At 43.3% G+C, this 20,478-nt stretch overlaps 1 protein-coding gene across 2 annotated transcripts; it reads left to right on the top strand.

Moving 5' to 3' along the window:
• Positions 1-134: 134 nt before the first annotated feature.
• Positions 135-16,842, top strand: LOC116846379 (angiogenic factor with G patch and FHA domains 1). 2 transcript variants are annotated; one of them, XM_032820117.1, is made up of 9 exons: positions 135-448; positions 794-1,030; positions 1,234-1,401; positions 1,487-1,534; positions 1,608-1,752; positions 2,548-2,708; positions 3,213-3,655; positions 3,746-3,845; positions 16,273-16,842. In XM_032820117.1, exons 1-9 carry the CDS (start codon positions 266-268, stop codon positions 16,414-16,416), a joined length of 1,629 nt encoding a protein of 542 aa, XP_032676008.1. In that variant the 5' UTR covers positions 135-265; the 3' UTR covers positions 16,417-16,842. The 2 variants fall into 2 exon arrangements, with proteins under 2 accessions (XP_032676008.1, XP_032676009.1); XM_032820118.1 differs by lacking the exon at positions 1,487-1,534.
• The last annotated feature ends 3,636 nt before the right edge of the window (positions 16,843-20,478 follow it).

A 20,478-nucleotide genomic window follows, 5' to 3' on the forward strand; every position in this document is an offset into this window, starting at 1 on the left:
GTTTAAACGGGCGATATACTTATTTAGGCACACTTTAATCCTTTTTATCTAACAAATGTCATTTTCGACAGGTCCGTCAGCCTGGAAGCGGCCATGATGCTCGTGGACGGTTGGGGGTGTTACCGAACAGCTGTTTCTAGATGTCAGCACTGCGCCGTGCAATATACATCACGCTCATTTTTACTAGTAGTGCTACCTGTATTATTGAGGATTTTGACAGAGTATACATCATTAGTTATGGAATATTTTCTAGAAGAATTAAAGTATGGATGAATGCAAAATACATAGTGAGGGTGAAGAAGGAGAAATTATATCAGACTTTGAAGAGGACTTTACAGAAGAGTTATCTAATTATCCTCGTATTTCACAATTTATACAAAAACTGTGTGATCATATCAAGAGGCAACGGAAGAAAATTAATAAACTACGAAATAAACTTGCCGAGCAGGTATATATATGTATATCTTTAGCAAAATAATAATTCTTATATTTGATAGTGTAACTTTTTATATTAGTTGCGTATTTATCTGACCCAGACAGCACAAGATCTCCTCAGGATGTCCTGAGGATGAAGAAATGTCCTCTTGATGTCTCCTGGACATCTGTGCTGTTAGGGGAGGAATATATAAACATATTGATTTGATATTGTATCTCTAATAAAGAATTAATGTAGATTCTAACTATAGAAATATAGATTATACAGATTTATATTTCTGTAGTAAAAGAATTAATATTGACATTCTTGATATAACTTCTTTAGTAAAAGTTGTAAAATACTTTTCTTTTTTTATAGAAACACCAAAACTTGCTTCGTGAGAAAACTTATGTAGACTGTGGAACTCAGACAGATCCTCTAAATTTTGATAAGTCTTTATCACAAGATTGGGATGTTAGTAATGATGATAAATCACATAGTATAGTAGATCAAGTAAAACAAGTAGCAGAATCAGCTTTATTACAAACTGGTTTTGTATACGAAGAAACATCTGGAATGTATTATGATTATAACACTGGATATTATTATGACACGGTATATATTATTAAGCTCATTTATATCAAAATTATATATGTTATCTTAATGTATATATATTGTATATATTAATGTATATATATATATATTTTTTTTAATATATATATATATATATATGTATATGTTAATATAATATATGTTATCTTTCTTGATTCTAAAAAATGAAAATGATTAATATTTATAGTACTAATGTTATTTTAAAGCGACAAGGCCTGTATTATGATGGAAATACTGGAACATATTATTACTATGATGAAGCTAGTAAGACGTATCAATTCCACAGTCAAGTCCAAATTTGCACAAATGAAGCTACCAATATTCACCTTCCTGCCACGCAAAAAAAGGAACGGGAATCTGGGAAAGTAGATAAGGTTACTATTCTGCAATTAATTCCACACTTAGTAATATATGTCAGACTTTTGTAAAAAATATTTTGTATGTTGTTTTTGATTACAGGTTTCAGATGAGATAGATGAATTAATAAAGGACTTCTCAAATATAACAGTTAGAAGATACAAGCGACAAGCTTTAGGTAATTATCCTATGGTTTTAATGTGCATACGTGTCTCTCTTGTAGGATAACGTGAAAAAACGAAAACACGAAGAAAATTCGGCAGAACCCGAGGATGGTGAATGCTCTGAGAGCGAAAATGATGATACATCCGAAGAAATTACTCCTGACCTATCTACTAATAGTGAAAGCGACCGCGATGAAGAACAAGGTTTTTATTTATATATTTATTTTTCTATTTTCACTTTGTAGAAAGATATCTTATATCTCTCACTGCAATTGTCCTTTCATAATTATTTATCGTCAAATACGAAAAATTAACAAAATAACTTTCAATATCTTTCCCTTATATTTTTGAGAATACTATTTTATTATATTTTATATTTTATTTTTCTTCTATACTTTATTAATATTAATGTAGATATATTTTCAATTGTTTTAACAAGAGAGAAAAAAGCTACAACCGCGGAAATTTCTTTTTTGTTTCTGACTTCATCAACTCTATATTTATATATAATTTATTATATACCACTAGTACTTTAGGTGATAATATCTATATCTTTCTTATAGAAATATCTAGTCTACTTGTCGAGTAGATATATATTTAGCAAAATAATAATTCTTATATTTGGTAGTGTAACTTTTTATATTAGTTGCGTATTTATCTGCAATCCCAGACAGCACAAGATTTCAGGATGTCCTCTGGATGTCTCCTAGATATCTGTGCTGTTAGGGGAAGAATATAGAATATCTTATAGAATATCTAGTCTATATCTTTCTTATTTAGAAATTGTCTATATTCCTCTTATAAAAATTTTATGAAAGGAATGTAATGGGAGGAAAAAAGTTATTATGTTGCGTTAAACGTATGTTAAAGAATTGACTAAAATATTTAATGAATCGTTAATGTAAAAAAACTATACATAATGTATATAATTAGGTGTTACATTTTCATTGTCAAATAATGTTATGAACATTAAAATGATGAGAATATTTTCAATTCTAGATTTAGCGAAAAGTTATCCGCCATGCATAAGGATTATTGTCAAAGAAACCAACTTGATGAAATTAAAAGTGGGTTGCCTTTTTCTCATACCATATACAGGAGGTTCATTAGGTAGAGAAGGAGATCATTCAGTATTGATACCGGATGTAAATATCAGCAAGGTATATAATCAAAGTTTCTATTCTTAAATATAGGATATATAAAAATTGACTTAGGCCTATGTATCACCTACCATCTATTTTTCCATACATGGCTATAATACGATAGTAGTATCTTCACTTATTTCATCTTGAACAAAACTGCGATCTTTGACATCTTACCATAAAAATATTGATTATCTTGAAATAGCTGACTCAAAGAATAAGATAAGATTATAATGTTTTAAAAAAGTCTCAAGGCAAAAAAATAGGGGGTCCCATCTCTAAAAAATTCAAAGTTGCCTTGACTTTGGCGATGTCATCCAAAGTCAAACTGATAAAATCAGAGATAGACAAGATAAATAGATATTTTTAAACTGTACAACTTTTATCTGAAACATTTTTTTTATAAAACTCATATTTCTCGAATTCCGTGATCCCGACCTTTTTTATACGTACTGCATACTCGTTCTTAATTTTTTCCTGTGATATTAATAATATAGCAACTATACATATGTACATTTACAGTATCACGCACGTTTTATGTACGACGAGACTAAAAAACAATACCAAATAATAGATTCTGGCTCAAGAAATGGCACATTTTTGAATGGCAAGAGATTGTCGGTAGCTAAGCAGGAATCGGAACCTTATGAGATAACGCATGGTTCGATCATCAAGATCAGCGAGACCAAATTACTATGCCATATTCATAACGGAAATGAGACATGTGGTCATTGCGAGCCAGGTCTTGTCCAACAGAGCACCAGTTCCAATGAGAACAAAACTTCGAAGAAAAAACTGCACAAGAAAGAGTTACGGCGTCTGAAGCACAAATTCGGAGTCGAAAAGGATAATGTTACATCCAGTAGTCAATTAGCTTCAGGCTATCAGGATAGAGCGCAAGCCAGAAGACAACATGTAGGTTCCTCGAGTCACCATGCTAAGACACAACAGAGTTCTCTCGACTGGTAAGCATTTCACGACATTTGGCTTTCTTCGCGTAAAGTAAGCGTCTTTAAAATTTGAAACTGTTGAGCTTTATCAGCGAATATTCACAGGTCGATATCAAAGGATAACAAAGGATTCCAAATACTTACGAAAATGGGTTGGTCGGAAGGTCATCCCTTGGGTAAAGATGGAGACGGAATAAAGGATCCCGTAAGTCATTTTCTTATCGTTACTAACTTATCTCGATTATCACAAGAAGATGCAGCGAGTGTCGGAGACAAAGGGCCTTCATGGACGGGCTATCACCAGGTTCTTAGCTCTTGGAACGATTGAACTTTTGTTACGACGAAATTCACTTCGAGTTCCTCGTGAAATGGATCGTCGAAGAAAAAGACGACGATAAATATCAGCTCGCGCGTTACATTCGGTGCATTCGTCACCGGGAACGAACAAATGCAAAGTGTAGCGATAGATCGGGCTGGAAACTGCACCACGTACTTCTAATTTAGCACAAGCCAGACAGACTAAACTCGCACGTGTGTCCGAAGAGGGAAAAATAAAGAGAAGAAGCGGATACACGCTCGACTCATTAGCCAAGCGTGGTTGCTACGTCGCAATCCGCGATATCTCCCCTTCCTTCCTTCCTCGCTCGCTCGCTCGCTCGCTCGCTCGCTTCCTTCCCGGCCACACCGGCGCGTCGTGCCGATCTTGTTCCTGGTGGTAGCCCGTCCGTACGTCCGTCCGTGTCGCATTTCGACGGCATTTCGACGAAACGAGCGCCGTCGGCACACGAGCAGAGCATTCGTATGATAACGAGCGTAACTCTGCGAAACGTGGAATGGCGAAAGAAGAGACGCGCGGGCCGTGAGCCGCGGCGGAAAGGCGGAGAGAGGTGCCCCGGGGTAATGAATGCAAATGTATTGAAATCCAAATCATTATTTTGTCTAGACGCATCGTATGCCCCATTGCATACGCCGGAATACAGTCGACCGGCGGTGCTTGTGCGCGTAAAAGGATTAAAGGGTGGGATAAGAGGACTGTTATTTTCTCTCGTCTGGTACCTCTCTCTGTCCACTGTCGCCACCCATTTGCCCGTCCCGCCGTAGTCCCTGCGGTCTCCTACTGCCTGTCCGTCTTTTTTTGTCAAATTTGTCCGCCGCTCTCTAAAACCGTTGCTTCCGCTAGACGTAGACCAGAGAGAGCCGCTTCGCTCCGCGCTTTTTGCTCGTAAAGCATCGTCCGCAGCCTGCCGGGGCGCAGGCTGTATTTTCTACGTAACGCGCATCCTCTCTCACGCGGCTCTTTCTGATTTACTTTTAAATGGAATGCCACGAAGCGCGCGTGAAATGCTGAGATATCAGTGTAATAGACAGGTTTGTTCTTCTGAACGATCAGTCTGAAATCTGCAAAGTGTTTATGAAACACAGTTGACTACGCAATTATTCTTCCGTATCGCGCAATTATAGACAGAGAATTAGATTCTTCCTAGATCTCTTCGAGCTTCTATAACTCTGCCAGAGTTTCACCTTAAAAAAAAAAATCGCGAGAGATCTCGCGAGAGCTGACTGGAAGTTACTATCGCAGACGCTGACTACTTCGCTTTTACATTGGATCCGTTTTTACGTCACTGTCGTTGTCTTTACGCGCGCCGCTTCACGCAGTTGCAGTCTGCAGACCACGTAACACCCGCACCATCCTCGAATGCGCGTTCTCGCACTGAGATGTGACCTATATCGTAAACGACGGAGACAGAGAAGAGGCTACTACGGGCTACGCGAGAAACGGAAGGAAGACGGGCGGGCTGTTGCGTTGCGTCTAGTCTCAGTGAGGGAACCGTAAACCAGACATTGTAAAACTCGCGAATGGCGATTGCCAGTAAACCGCGCGCGGAGATGCGATAGACGATAGGTATAAAACCACCTTACGAAGGTGATGCCTGCGTACGCGAGTCCGTGTTATACTCGAACGGATAAAATCTGGACGGGTTCATTTATCTAAGTGCTTCACCGCCGAGGTGGTTACGTTATACACGCGCGAGTCGTCGTAAGTTACTCTGAAAATACAAATATTCTTCAGTCCTCCGCAATGTATCGACGAGTATTTCGACGTCGATTTTCTCGGATACTCGACCGGTTACATGCAAACGATCAGGATGTGAATGGATAGGAAAAAGAAAGATTTCACTGTCACAGCTATGTCATGGTTTGCTGAGAATGTAGTGAGTACTGAGTACTGAGAGAAAAATATCTGAAAAATATATCATTTTCAAGAAAATATACATTTTCTTGAAAGCTTAGGAGAACTTTTCATGAAAAAGGCGATTATTTACTCTATTTAAATAAGATAATTGAAGTAAATGTTATCCCAGTGTACCCACCAAAGAAATTTTTATTTTTTAAGTATATTTTCTCTCAGTGTACTGACAGCTGTACTTTTAGATATCCATATGTTGCAACGGGACTTAGCTACCGCACACAGATTCTTGCTGTCGTAGCAATTTTTTTTGTCGGTATAGTTTCGCGCGAGGTCACACGTAGCCGCGACAATTCTTTCATCATCTGTCGCGGGTATTCGGAAAAAGTGCACGTCTATTGAGAAAATAAACGGACGGCGACTCGAAGACACTCGAGAAGACTTGTCCGACTGAGTTACATTTCTTTATCTCGTTTCACCGAGGCAATAGGCATAATCACGGCGCGCTCGGGCGCCTTACATCTTGGACTACACAATCGGCACGCTGCGGCAAACGCTCCGGCCGCCAAGTAGTCGCAAACTGCATCCGGGAACTGCAACGATTTCATTTTATAGACTTCCCTGAATATCGACTGCCGGTGAGCCATTTCGCAGATAGAGCGTACCGAGCCGCCGGTTGGCTCCTTTTACGATTTACATCCATTTCCATATTGCACCTGTTCGCGGTTTACAATCCTCCGCGGAAAAACTCGTCTGATTAATGACACGATAAATAATCCGCCGGCCGCGCGGCCTGTCGCGAGGCAATGAGGATTCGTCGTGTTTCCATAAAACCCGAAGGCGGCACCTCCGATTTTCCGAAGAACGCGAGAGACAAATCGCCAAAGGTGTGTCGATGCGAACGAGACCCACTCATGGTGACGCGGAAACGACTGTCAACGGTGAAGATATTTTTACTCCGGCGAGGAACCTGGACGAGGAGATCAATTCAACACGGAATCGATCAATTAACTCAAAAGAGAGACGTGAGATCTCGCGAATCATCGGTGTTTACGTAGGAACGGGCATCGATCGCGCTTGTTTGCAGGCGATACACCCGGCATTAATTAATCGGCATCGGACAGGGATGTTTTGTGTGTATGAGAAAGAAAGAGAGAGAGCCCGCGAAAACAAGCGAGAAATCGCCTGGCGATTTGCACGCGAAAACTTGTTGTTGCATTTCGCCTCTTGTTTCTTCGCTTATTTTCTGCGCATCGCGCCGCGCCGTCTATTTGTCTGCCGTACCTTTTTCTGCCGGCGAAAACAAAAACAGTGGTGAGAGGAGACGAAAGAAGGGGAGGAGGAAGGAGATGAAGAGAGAGAGAAAGAGAGAGAGAGAGAGAAGGGCTCGCGGTGCAGCGGAAGCTGACCGCGAGATGCACATACGCGCGGCGAAGCCGCGGGCGTTACGGTGTGGAACGCAAGGTCGTTGCGATATTATGTAATGCAGACAGGTGGAGACTGCAACGCGATTTCAACAATCCTCGCGACTCGCCGCAAGGCGACGCAAGGCGCGAAGATGCTTCAGAACGAAGACTTTTGACGCGGGAATTCTTTCCGGAGCATCGTGTTTGCGTGGAAGAGGTTTGCGGATGAGACACTCGGTCTCACCGCGCAACAAATACGTCAAGAATCCAATTCGTCTTCTCTCGATCGTCTGTCGAGAAGCTCGCATTGTCATCGGAATTTGGGGCGAACCTGCGAGCGAATGAATGCGGACGGAGTTGGAATGGAAACAGGTCAATCCGCAGATACCGAGGATACTCTTCTCCCGTTGCTCTGTACATTTTTTCGAGTCTTTGTCATCCAAGGCTGAATGCCGGCTTTGATTTTGTAGTGCTTAGTGAACGGATTCGCGATGTTCCAACGTTGCAAAATCCTTTGGATTTTCCGCGTTTTTACAGCGTTCTCTTCTGCTAATCTCTTCCCCAAAATTGCACTTTTATTTTCGAGCGTGATTCTTAATCGGAAATTGAAATCTCGAAAGAGTTGATAAGTTAAATATAATTACAAGAAATTTATATAAGCTTCACAGTGCCACAACGAAGTTAAATAAAATATTAAAGTGTGAAAGTAAGATGGAAATTTCGCCTCGGGTATAATGGCGGACTTTTGCGTCTAGTCGCAACTTGTTTGCATCCGGTATCAGTATCGGGCTTCGGTCGGAATGTTTTGAAAGCATTAACCGCGAAAAACAGGCAAGGCCTACGGATACAAGAGCAAATCGCCGATGTTGATTCCCGCGCCTCCACGATTCGTTCCCGATAGCTTGTTGTCGTCATTAATCTCTTGTTCTTTTTTCTTATTTTTCCCAGGCCATCTGTTTATTCGCTGCGCCTTTTTCTTTTGGCGACACAACGAAAACAGTGTCGGGGGTAAAAAGAGAACGAAAGCGAAGATCGCGCGCGCCTACCACTGAGAAACCACTTGCCGGCCGGTGCGCGAACCGCAAAAGGCAAACAACTTGATTTTACGTACGTCCTTCTAATGCGGCTTTTGATACGATCCCAATCAGAGCAAGTTTCCGTCCCGACCCGAATCGTCGCCAAATTTTCAAGATTCATCGAACAAGTATAAGATAAAAGCTTCCTACACTAGCCATAATTTAAAACTCTTATGAATCACTCAAGATTATGAATCCCTCACGATTCTACGACTTTCTCAACTAGATACCGATACTTTCTCTACATTTTTCGTCGACCACAATGTCTGCGATTTCATTAACACTCCACTAACGATAAGAAAAAGAGGAGAGAGAAAGGGAAAGAACGAAAATACGCAAAGATACGTATATATCTTTGAAGCATTGTCTCGCACAGAACGACGACGATCAAGACGTCTTAAAATCAGAATCGACGGAGTGAATGACGACGCGCAAGATTTACGACGCGCTAACCGAATAGAGTGGAAGAAAATCGCATGAAAAACGGAAGAAAGGGAGAAAGAAAAGCTGAGCGGTAGCGGGAGGCAGAAAGAGGTAAAAGAGGAATGAGAGAACTTGTGGCGGCGCGTTCGGAAGAGACGCAAGAGGCAACAGGTGGGAAGCCACAGTCACAAATAAATCCAACGCAAACATCTCCGCTGTCTAGACGCTTATTCGTTGACTAACCGTAGGTAGGTATTAGATTAACGTGTCCTTCCTCGTTCTATTTACCTCTCTTGATCTTCCGCGTTGAAACTCGAAACAAGCCTCTCAAGCATCGCGGATATCTTCGCGAAGATAGCACCAACATGTCAAATGTCGCGATAGTCACAGATGACACTACTGCGTCTTCGTCAAACTACATATAAACGTAAAATCAGTTGCATTTCAAAAATTGGGGATACGTCCAACAAACAGCTGATGTAACAAGATGAAAGATATATGCGTTTTCAAATTTCATCAGTTTAACACGTCTTTGGTAATTCATTCATCAAGTAAGACAAAAGTACCGGTTTAGTTAGCACAGCCCAAAAATATTACGTGAAATAACGCGGCCAAGCGTCATCTATAAGCCACTGACCCAAATTCATAGCCAAAAAGTTTTGAAAAACTATTGTAGGTTTAAAATCAAGCTTATAGTGTGTAGATTACAAATATGCAAGTGCCAAAGTGATCAGAGAGACCTCGGGTTCCAGAGATATAGCCTATTAAAACTACTACTTCCACGAGATGGTGCCAGTGCTCTTCGCTCTTTGTTGAACCGCAGTCACGGTTATTATGTGCTAAACATCTTTATCATTATCTTGATAAATAATACAAATCGATCTAATTCGAAAGAAACTGCACTTCCCTTTCGCGAAAGCATGGCAAAGTCATCTCATTGTTATTGATAAATAAAAATAGCTTTAATATCACATACTTTTGCAAGCATCTTATATATAGTGTTCACTACTATTCACAGTGAATCTTGAAACGTATACGAGGGCTGTATACTGTATATTCTATGTTGAAAATTTAAATATTTAAGTATTTAAAAAACCAGAACAATAAGAATATCCAGAATTAGTACTTTCGCCACGAGTCTTTGTACAATCTACGGAAATCAGCACGGCGGGATCCACGTAATAAACCCGGAGTCGCTCTTCTTTTCTACTAATTCTGTCGTTTATCGACAGATCTGGCTAGAAAATGTAAAACGCTTCTTCCCGTGTGTTAATATGAAAAAAAAAATAAGAAAAACGCGCGAATGAAAACGCTGAATCGATGATATATCAGATTCGAAGCGCGTACAGCTCTCCCACGTCGGAGGTGCGGAAGAGTAACGATCATTTTCCGCATGCGATGCGGGGGAGCTGTTCCGTATCGCGATTCTCCCGGGGGGAGAGAGAGAGAGAGAGAGAGAGGGAGGGAGGGGGATAGGAGGAGAGAGAGAGAGAGAGAGAGAGAGAGAGAGAGACGCGGAGACGGAACGAAATTAACCAGAGCTCAGCCAGGAGGAACCGGACGCGAGTGCATAATTCTGTGCACACACAGGAGGCCCATACACGCGTGCACGTATAACCACATCGTCGGCTTAATAGTCGGCATTGTCGGTACGTGTGTCTCGCGCGCACACTCACACTACGTGCGCACGGGTACACGTTTGTTTGTATGTCGGCTGGTTGTCCGTAACGTTAGTTAGCTAGGAATATACAATCCAGTCCAGGAGAGCGGTCGATTGGTCTAGACGAGGTGTGTGTATACAGTACACGTTGGCCGAATAATCGCCCGGTATCGACATACAAATATGTACAATGAGAGATTTATTAATTACCGCGACGTCGGCCGTAGCGACGCGTACTCGACGCGAACGCGGACAACCGACAACCGAATGTGCAATGTGCGACTCGCGTATCATTTCAATTCGATCGCCTCAACGATGTCACCCGTCTTCGCGATCAATCGTTCTTGTAAATAGTATAAATACTTAATTGCCAAAAGATTCAACTGCCAAAGATACGACAAATGAATATAATTCGAGACTGGTCTAGTGGCGACGTTCAACAAGTTAAGAGGCAGTATAATTGGGTTACTGGTATTTTATAACAATTAATTCTAGACAAAACTATGACGGTGATCTTTGCTTTGCAAAACCATTCGCGCTTCTTGAACGTTTTTTGAATGATTAATAACTCAATTCCGACTAGAAACTTATCCCATAGTGCTGACCTGAATCATTTATCTGGTTTATATAAAATTATATTATCGGGTCCTAATAAGTTATGTGACACAGTGTGACAATCAGGACTTTATGAGGATTGTTAATAATTAGGACCCAATTACACATCACTTTATATAAGTGAAATAACTGGGACCACCCTGATCAGAATAAATTCCCAGTCGGAATTATAACACAAACAATCAGAAGATCCTAATAATTCAGTCGCATTACATGTTCAGGCTTTTGTGCTGATCTGTGTGCCTTGAACGCGATGCAACCCGTGAGGACCCCGATGTATCGTCGCGCTGCATCCAATCGGCGATCGACTGTCTTTTTATCTTTTCGCGACGATTCGTTTGCTTTTACGATCGAGTATTATTGATTGGCCGTTTCCTGCGTATATATGCATGCATAGGTGCGCCGCGTATCCTTTAATGGTTTAAGTAGAGCTGGCGTATGAAGCATACATACCACACGGGAGACGTCGGTTGCCCTATCGCCGCCAGACGGCTTCCGTCTGGGTAAACACACCGATATACCGAACAGTCTGGCTGGCAGGGCTTACCGACCACCTAGGGACATCCATCACTGGATTATCGCGGGAGTACGCTCGCGCGCGCGCGCGGTTAGGACGTGCGACGCCTGTGTATGCGCGATCGGTATGCATAAACCTCCATTCGCCTACCGCCTCGTCTACCTCTGCATCCGCGTCTAGGCGTTAGAGACGGGCGTGTGTGTATGGGTATACCTCCGCAGCGTGTTTCGTCCGTGTACCACCGTGATTCGAGTCACTTCCGAAGTGACTCTTCAAACGGTACAAACATCGCGATGAGTTTGAAACTTTTCGTCGCGAGTCCGGTGAGATTAGAATTCCTCACGTCGAAGATAGAAGGGTGAGACTCTCGAAATCTTTCGACTTCTCTAAGAAGTGCCGGGAGAATGATCTTGCATGAAAAAGATATAATAGTAATCGGACGTACTCTCTAAGGTACAATCATTAGAATGTTATATTTGGAATGTTATAATTGGAATGTTATAATTGGAAGAGTAGTTTAGTTGTGAGTTTACTTGCAAGTATATCGTTGCAACAATAAGAATGTTCAAGGTTAAGTCCGAGCATTGGTATTTTTACCTTATGTGATCGTAAGAGAGCAAAGGTGTGTGTTTTGCTTGCATACGAGTATCGTAACACTATTAGTGCTAGACACCGAGGCTGCGGCCTCGGTTTACCCAGTTTAGTCTAGGAACTCTAGAGCATAGACTCTCGATAGACGGCCGCGAGAGAGCTAATTAACCCTGTATAAACATGTCGCGGCTCAGCAAGAGGGAGATTGCAGCCGGGCGCGCGCCTCATCTGGAAGAGCCTTGGAAGCGCGAAGAGCTCTCCGAGATTCCTCCGAAGTTCTTCGATATTCGGCAACGATCGTTCATCTTGTTTCTCGAAAGAGACGTACGTGCCGAGACAGTCGCCTCCTCTTCTGAATCGCAACCGATATGTCCGAAACTCGAGGCGAGACGTCGCTTTCCGACGACTTGAAATGGGATTCCCTCGGTCGAATTACATCCACGTTGCTCTCCTCTCTCCGGACGTATGTTACGTACGGCAACGTTTCGATCGTTTTGATGAATAGAAAAAGAGAGAAAGCTAGCAAGAGAGAGAGAGAGAGAGAGAGAGAGAGAGAGAGAGGGGGAGAGAGAGAGAAAGAGGAAGAAACTTGACGTTTATTTGAGAGTTGTGGTGCGGTGCAGTCGACATGGTGCATTCGGTGACGGTAACGGAGGGAGGAAGAGGAGGACGAGGTGGTTGCGGCGGCGACGCCGACGACAACGACGACGACGACGACGACGACGACGACGACGACGACGACGACGACGACGACGACGACGGTGGTGGCAGACACACTGGCGGCGTTGTAAACGAGCAAAGTTTCGAATCCAATATGCTGTCTCCGCGCTCCAGAGCCCATATTCAACCTGTCAAGGTGCGGCGCACGTGCGTCCACGTCGCTTCCCGGTATGCCAGACGGGTAAACCAGGACAAACTTTCGAACTGGCACAGACCGTCTGGCACCCTACCACCGTCGCAGAACCCGCGAATTCCTAATATGTTATTGTACTTCGGCACCGTTTTGTCCATACGCGATCGGCTGCGGATACAGTGTCTGGGTTCACGACCCAGGAATTTCCTCTTCCTTTCTTTCCTTTCTCTCTCTCTCTCTCTCATTCTTTTATTGCTTTCTTTCTGTTTTTAAATCATATAAACTTTTTCTCTTTCCCTCTCTCATCTCAGCGGGCATACAGAGAGTTTTCCGGCGCGTACCGGTGAGTTAATCGCGTTAGACACATATTCTTTCGCGCTTGATTAATCACGAAACCGGTTGCATCCATTCGCTTCGTCGTTTCTTGCTGACGTTTTCCTCTTCTTTTTTTTTTTTTTTCTTCTGCTTCTTTTCAGCACTTAAATGAACGGCGCATTTGGCACATTGCACCCGACGCAACGCGGTATCATTATGCCCCTTGCCCAGCCACGCAATAGAGTTTCGTGCTTTCGCGCCGCCACGTCGTCGTATAATCGCACACGCACGCATTCACGCACGCACGCATATTCGGTGCATCGACGAATCAGCGTATACGCATACGCATTAAACGTGTCTGGGGTTGAACGATGAATTAAGCGAGAAAGAGAGAGAGAAAGAGAGAGAGAGAGAGAGAGAGAGAGAGAGAGAGAGAGAGAAGAGTGGGAAGGGCAGGGACGTGGCAGACGTCGCGACGTGTCTGCGCCATCTAATCGGTAATCACGGTACATTGCCTCCGCTTGGACGTGTCGCTCAATCAGCTGGTGTTGGCCTATTTGCCTATTTTCTACCCTCCTAGTTTTCGCCTCGGTGCGGGACGAGACTGTCAATTTGCTTGGCATGTCGACGTCGCGTTCGATTCCATTCGGCAGCTGCAACTTTTTTCGCGGATTTTGCGAGATCGCACACTAACATTCAACGCACAGCTCTTATAGGTCTTATCTTTCTCAATTGGAAATTTACCCCATAATCCTGGTCTCAGTCAGTTGTTTAGTTTGTATAAGATAATGTTATCGAATTCTAATTATACAAGACTACAAGATAAGTTGTCAGACAACTTTTTAATCAGAACTCTAACATGAATCTTATAGATTTATAGATTTTGGACACCTAAAACAATATCATTAGTCGAATTGTTCTATCACGTCAGGTTAACCTAAGTTTCACGTTGAAAAATACACTTGACAAATAACGCCTCCTCTGATTAGAATTACTTGACAAAAACTTGTTTATGGTCTTGTGTTATTACTAATCCTTATTATTAATAAAGTTCTGATTTCCCTGTTACGTTACCTGACAGAAGGCCCGATAACATTACTTTGTACAAACCAGATAACTGATTGAGACCAACCTGATCAGGACCATGGAGTAATTTCTAGTCGGGCTATTGATTCGCGCAAATTTCCGTCCAACTATTCTCGACAATGATTAGATACATATTAAACAACCATATTGAATCTTTTCCTACAATTTCGTTGAGTCTGGATCGATCTGTTATTCGCGAAATCCCGCAAATCCGAGGGAAGAGAACGTTACTGGTAAACGTTAATTTTTATCTCTACGATCGATGCGTTTGAATAATTGAAGCGTCGATACGACGTGTCGCTAACGTTATTACGGCAGGACGACAAGCTATTTCGGCTCTCCTCTTCTAACGAAGTTACGAAATCTAGGTCGTGGCGCTGGGACCGGACAAAATAATTCAACGGTCCGACGGCGATACCCGCGACGGGACGTTGTTTAATGAATATTTCACGGTGCTCGCCTTTTCGCCATACAGTTTACTCCGCCATGCAGACCTCTCTCTCCGATATCATCGATCGATCGCGCTGCTACCCGTTAACCGTTAAGACCTGACAATTGCGGCCCGATTGATGGTCGCGCGCACAACGACTGCTCTCTCGTACGATAAATAATCCGAATATTCTCGCTTCCGAGCGTGTGCCGAGAGCTGTTGGCGCTTCGAGTGTGAGCCAGCTGTAACAACTTCCACGGTCGATGGCCCGTTGGCGGCGACAGCGATGATGAGGACGACGACGACGACAACGACGACGGCGACGGCAGCGGCGTCTCTTCGGGAAGATCGGACTAAAGCAATAAATGCTTGTAAACACTCGTCGATTAACGACCGCCCCGTCAGAGGCGATTAGGGTTAAAGTTAAGCGACGTAGCACACGAGACCGACAATAACACGGCCGCCTTCTATCCTACAAATGGATTCCTCCGTCTGGACCGATGTTGAGCCGCAAACGGGAAGAGAAAACGAACCGGCGAGCGAGTTATAATATATAAGTGGTCTAGACAGTCCAGACGGATGCATCATCGCTATCATCGTCGGAGTGAGAAAGCGAAACGCGCGCGAGCCTCTTCGCTCCTCGGCCTCGTCGCAGGCTTGTCAATCGAATAACGACCGGTCGTTTTACGTGCTCTACGACCGTCGCGGGATCGTCGTCAACGTGAATTCTTGGCGTTCTTATACGCACCAGCGATTCGCGTCCAAAGGGCGCGACGACGACCGCACGATCACACGAGACGAGACGGTGTCGTTAAACGTTAAACAGTGACAAGAGAGACTGGTCATCTTATATATTCCGAGATTGAAATAAGGCCTTGCAGGCCTTTTAATCGTCTTTAAATCACACTTGGAGGAGCACTTTTATCGATAAGAGAAAATTCAGAAGAAGGGTCCGAGTCTCGAAAAATCGAGGATGACGGAACTAATGACGAAACCACACGTAGATGAAGTAAGAGAAACGGGTTTAAATCACGGCCCAAGAGTCACGTTGACCGTGCGTTTCGTTTATGAATTCATCGTGAGAAAAGCAGGACTCTAAAGCTTGACCTGGTCTCCCATATTCGTCGGTGCGACGAAGCCCCGCGGTTTGCGGAAACATGGAAAATGAGGCTCCGCTTTCTTCTCATTCTTCTTCGGCCTCTGTACTTAAGTTTTCGTCTCTAAGTAAGTCAAGTAACGACGGTAGTAGATACGGTCTTGTTTGGCGCCTTTGGTAGATGGGACACGGCACTTGGCCCAAATACAGTCGAGGAAACGGTTCTTTCGTCGAGCGTTTTGGCGAAAGACTCGTGCGGAAAATTGTCTTCTTTCGTCGGCGAGCGTATCTTCAGAAATTTCACGGAAACCTGATATGCGCTCGTATGAGCTTTGAAATTATATCGTAACGAAGAATCGCGCTTTTCGTGTTGCAGATACCTATCAATTACAATCAGAACAGAGGTGGCCTCGGATCGAGCGAGACGGACTTTCCCAGCATCGAGTTGGACGCCAACGTGGAGAAGAAGCAAGCTTTATGGCGGAAAACACAAAAACGTTTCAAAGAAATAGACGACTGAAACTCATCGACGAGATCTCATATTACCTCGAATTACATCGGACAATCTCAGAGCTCAATAGTGACTCTACAATTTACAAATATATGGTAATATATGTGTAATGATATGATATATGTGTATTTATGTGGAATTGTGATGTATTTTGTACGTATGTACATATGGAAGAATCATGTTTCAATTATGAACAAGATTTATATTATATTGAGAATATTGCGCAATATCGAGGAATAAATGTCGGCCAAAGTTTTCAAATACGTGTATACTTCGATAATGCCTCAGAAGATATCATCATAGACAAGTGATTGTCAACTTATATAGATATTCTTCCATTATATTTATATGTCTAATTAACTTAATGTCTTTATAATTCTTTATCTAATAAAGAATATTGTGGCAGCGAATAAAAAAGTGAAAGAAGTAGAAACCGTTCTTCGAGTTTTAATGTTGTGCTTGTATATTTAGTTAAGGAATCAGCTCCCTTCTCCGAATCCGGAGACGGGGATCAACTGCGAAGTTCTGAGAAAGCGAGGGAAAAAAGCGAACGCGATATAAGAAAGAACGAGAAAGACGTTCTCTCCTAGAGAAACGGACACACTGTATATCGATAGCTATTTCGCCGATAAGATGCTTGGAGAGGGGAAAGGGGACAAAAGTATAAAACGAGAACGAAATTCGTCGCGTCGCGATGTAAGCAGCGATAAAACGGTATTCGAGGACGAGGGTAGTAGAATCGAAGAATACGTCGCGCCGCACTCAGGAATCTCCGAAAACATCGCTGACTAATTTCCAGTCACACACACACACTCTCTCTCTCTCTCTCTCTCTTCCTCTCTTTTCCCTTCCATTCCTTCTCTTTCTCGTCTTTTGCGATAAAAAATCGATTTTATATCATCGGGGTACCTGAGGCTAATAGCGTCCACTCGCGAAGCCCACTCAGGATCTGGCGGCACTAAACTATTTTCTCCGTTCCGGTCGTGCGTGGATTTTATGGAGTTTAAAAAAATGCCGTGCGACGAGAGGGGGCGGAAGAGGGGGAGAAAGAAAGAGAGAGGGGAAGAGAAAGAGAGGAGGATGATCAGAAATCCCAAAGCGGCGAGAGTCTTAAACTGAGTCACGAGTCTGGCCGTTACTCGACTCGAGAGAAACCAGTGCGATTCTGCCTTCTTTTCTCTCTCTCTCTCTCTCTCTCCCTCCTTTCCTTTTTTTTGTCAAGGTAGAAATCGTGGATTTCGCAGAATTCTGTTTCGTCCGAATCTACCTTATACAAGCGACCTCGGCGCGACAAAATCTCGGTGAAGGCCGTCTCGAGGTAAACATGTCGCCCTTTTAATAACGATCCGCGAAGATGTTTTCTTACGCGCTAATCCGCCTTTGCACGTCTCACATGATTTTCACGCGTGCATCTAGTTGACTCGATTAAACACAGCGCATTACAATCAGCGATAAAAAAGCGATGTCTTTTCCATTCCAAGAGCAATATCACTTTTTAAAGACATCCCGCTATAGTCTACAGAATTAATCGCGTGTCTTGGGATACAGTATCGTCTATTAACAATTAACACATTTAATAGACTCGAATGCATCGAGCAGATAAGGACATTTAAAGATTCCCAAAACTTTCCGTTGTCGTAAAAGTAGATGCACAGAAAGAGAGAGAGAGAGAGAGAGAGAGAGAGAGAGAGAGAGAGAGAAACGAGAGTCGGTGAAGAAGGATGAAAACGAAAGAGCAAAGGGGAAGAAGGCGCACGGACAGACAAGAAGACAGGAAATTGGCGAGGCTAGAAATAATTAGCGCGGTTATTTATGAGGCTCTTCTCGCCTTTCAATTATGCATTTCCGGACGCGGGAACGAACTCACGGTAAAGGAGGTGAGCGCGTTGCGATGCAGGTACTACGCGTCTTACGTTTTCAATTCTAATCCGCTAATTCCAAGTGAAAGCCGTAGCTGTTGTAATTACACCTTCGTCAACGTTCGCTTGTCACGTGAACTTCAACTTCGTGAGAACAGGTCCGGTATTACAGCCGCGAAAGAAAAGAGAGCTTCCCCGTCTAATTCGAAATTTCCTTCAGCTTCTAACTAGCGAGCGATTTTTCGAGGATCCCCGTCGAATATCGAGGATTCGAATCTGTTTGTGCACGCGAGCGGGTTTCGCGAGGTTGCAATTTTCTTAATTGATTTTTTCGCGCGTTGACAAAGACGACATAACACGCGACGGATATTTCTCCAAGGTTGGAGAAGTTACTTTTCGAAAGTAACTGTTATATACCGAGAAAAAATACTTGGAACAGCTTGTTTCTGAGGAACAAAGTTTATTTCTGTGTGTGAAATACAAACTTTGTATCCCGCAAATAAATAAATTTTCGAGTATTTTTCCTCAGTGTATCAATAAAGAGGATCAAGTGGTTGCCGAAAAACAGTAACTTGTAATGGTAGCAGCGTTACAAGTAACACGTTACTTTTCAAACCTCTTATCAAACGTCTGTCGCCGCAAATGCACGAATGCATCTCCGGTGAATCGCAGCGAGCAGTTTACGGAAATGTACCGTGCGAGTGGTAGAGGATCGGCGGAACCCAGGCGGAGACCTGGGTGTCTAGACGCGGCGGTAACGCCAGGTCAAATCGGTGCTAACAAATGGCTCTCGTTTGTTGCCTGTCAGCCATTTTTCGGCCCCCTTTTACTAGTGGACAGGCCTCATCTGGCCTTGATGCATCCCTCTTCTGACTGAAAGAGGAAAAGATAGAGAACCGACTCCACACCGTCTGGCCGCTTTCGTTTTTCCCTATTTTTCCGAAACGATCCGTCCGTCCGTCCGTCCGTCCGTCCGACGATCGAATCCGTTTTCCCCCGTAACCAGGCTGCGCGCATAAGTGTGTATACGTTATGTATTCTCTCGCGTGACTTAGTTATATTATAAATCACACAGAAAACCTATAGAAAAAACGCGCAAAACCGTGTCGTAATGACACAGCTGCGCAACGTTAACAAGCGATAATGTCACGTTGTACCGTTGCAAAATTAGACGGTTGCCGCGAATCCTCAGAATCGATCGCGTACGTAACGATCTCGATGCGCGATAAAACCTCCTCGGTGATCGTTAGATCGTTGCCGTTAACACGCGAACGCGTCGACAGTGACGCGTAGTTTTCCTACGTGTGGAATAGGATGAGGAACAATTGGACGTCGCGAAAACGTCCGCTCTCTCATTGTATGCGCTTGCTAATCAAGTCCTCTACCAATCTGTTATATAATGAAATGCAAATTTTCTGTAATTTCTTATCTTTCTCAAACATTTATATCATCGATACTCAAAGCAGATACGATAACTACGTAGAGCGTCCACATAGTCTATTTACATTGTCTGCGTAAAAAAAGACTGTATATATATTATATATATCACGTAAACAATACGTAAACAATCCGCAACCTCGAAATTTACGTCGCAAACCTCCTGGTGACCGTCACGGCGTTTAGCGGATTAATACGACGGGGTACCTCCCCGGTGAAGATGCGAGACATCTCCGAAGATATTACGTTCCGATGCACGCGACGAGATAAATGCTTACGCGAAGTGACGAATTGCGGTCGCGCGGAGCTCGTCGTGTAATTCGAGATGATGTCTAGCCTACATCGCGAGACAGCGGATCGAATTCGCGACCATTGTCCATTACCGCTAAGCGTATCTGGCGAGCACACTTTCATGCCACCTGCGTCTTAAAGCCGCAAAACGCAGCCGCGGCGACCGGTATGATTCTATATAATTCCTATGTGCAGGTGGTCGTCGGCGTGACAATAAATCGCGCTTAAATCAATACGAAGGTATCGTATCCTACGATACGATCGTAATCGATAATCACGCGATCTGTCGCGCTCTGTACCGCTCGATAATTCATTCGAAATTATTCGTTCAATCTTATAGCCAATTAATAACTCAAAATTTCACGCGGCTGTTTGCGAAGCGATGAAAGAATAATGTGTTCAGTCTGATGAGTTTTACCTGCACACAACTGGTGAATCGCCAGACACCCTGTATATCACGCGTACCAAAAAGAAAAATGAAACC

This window comes from Odontomachus brunneus, unplaced genomic scaffold (genome assembly GCF_010583005.1).
Source record: "Odontomachus brunneus isolate Ranch 3 - 2012 unplaced genomic scaffold, Obru_v1 Obru_scaffold_063, whole genome shotgun sequence".
In the NCBI taxonomy this organism is placed as follows: domain Eukaryota; kingdom Metazoa; phylum Arthropoda; class Insecta; order Hymenoptera; family Formicidae; genus Odontomachus; species Odontomachus brunneus.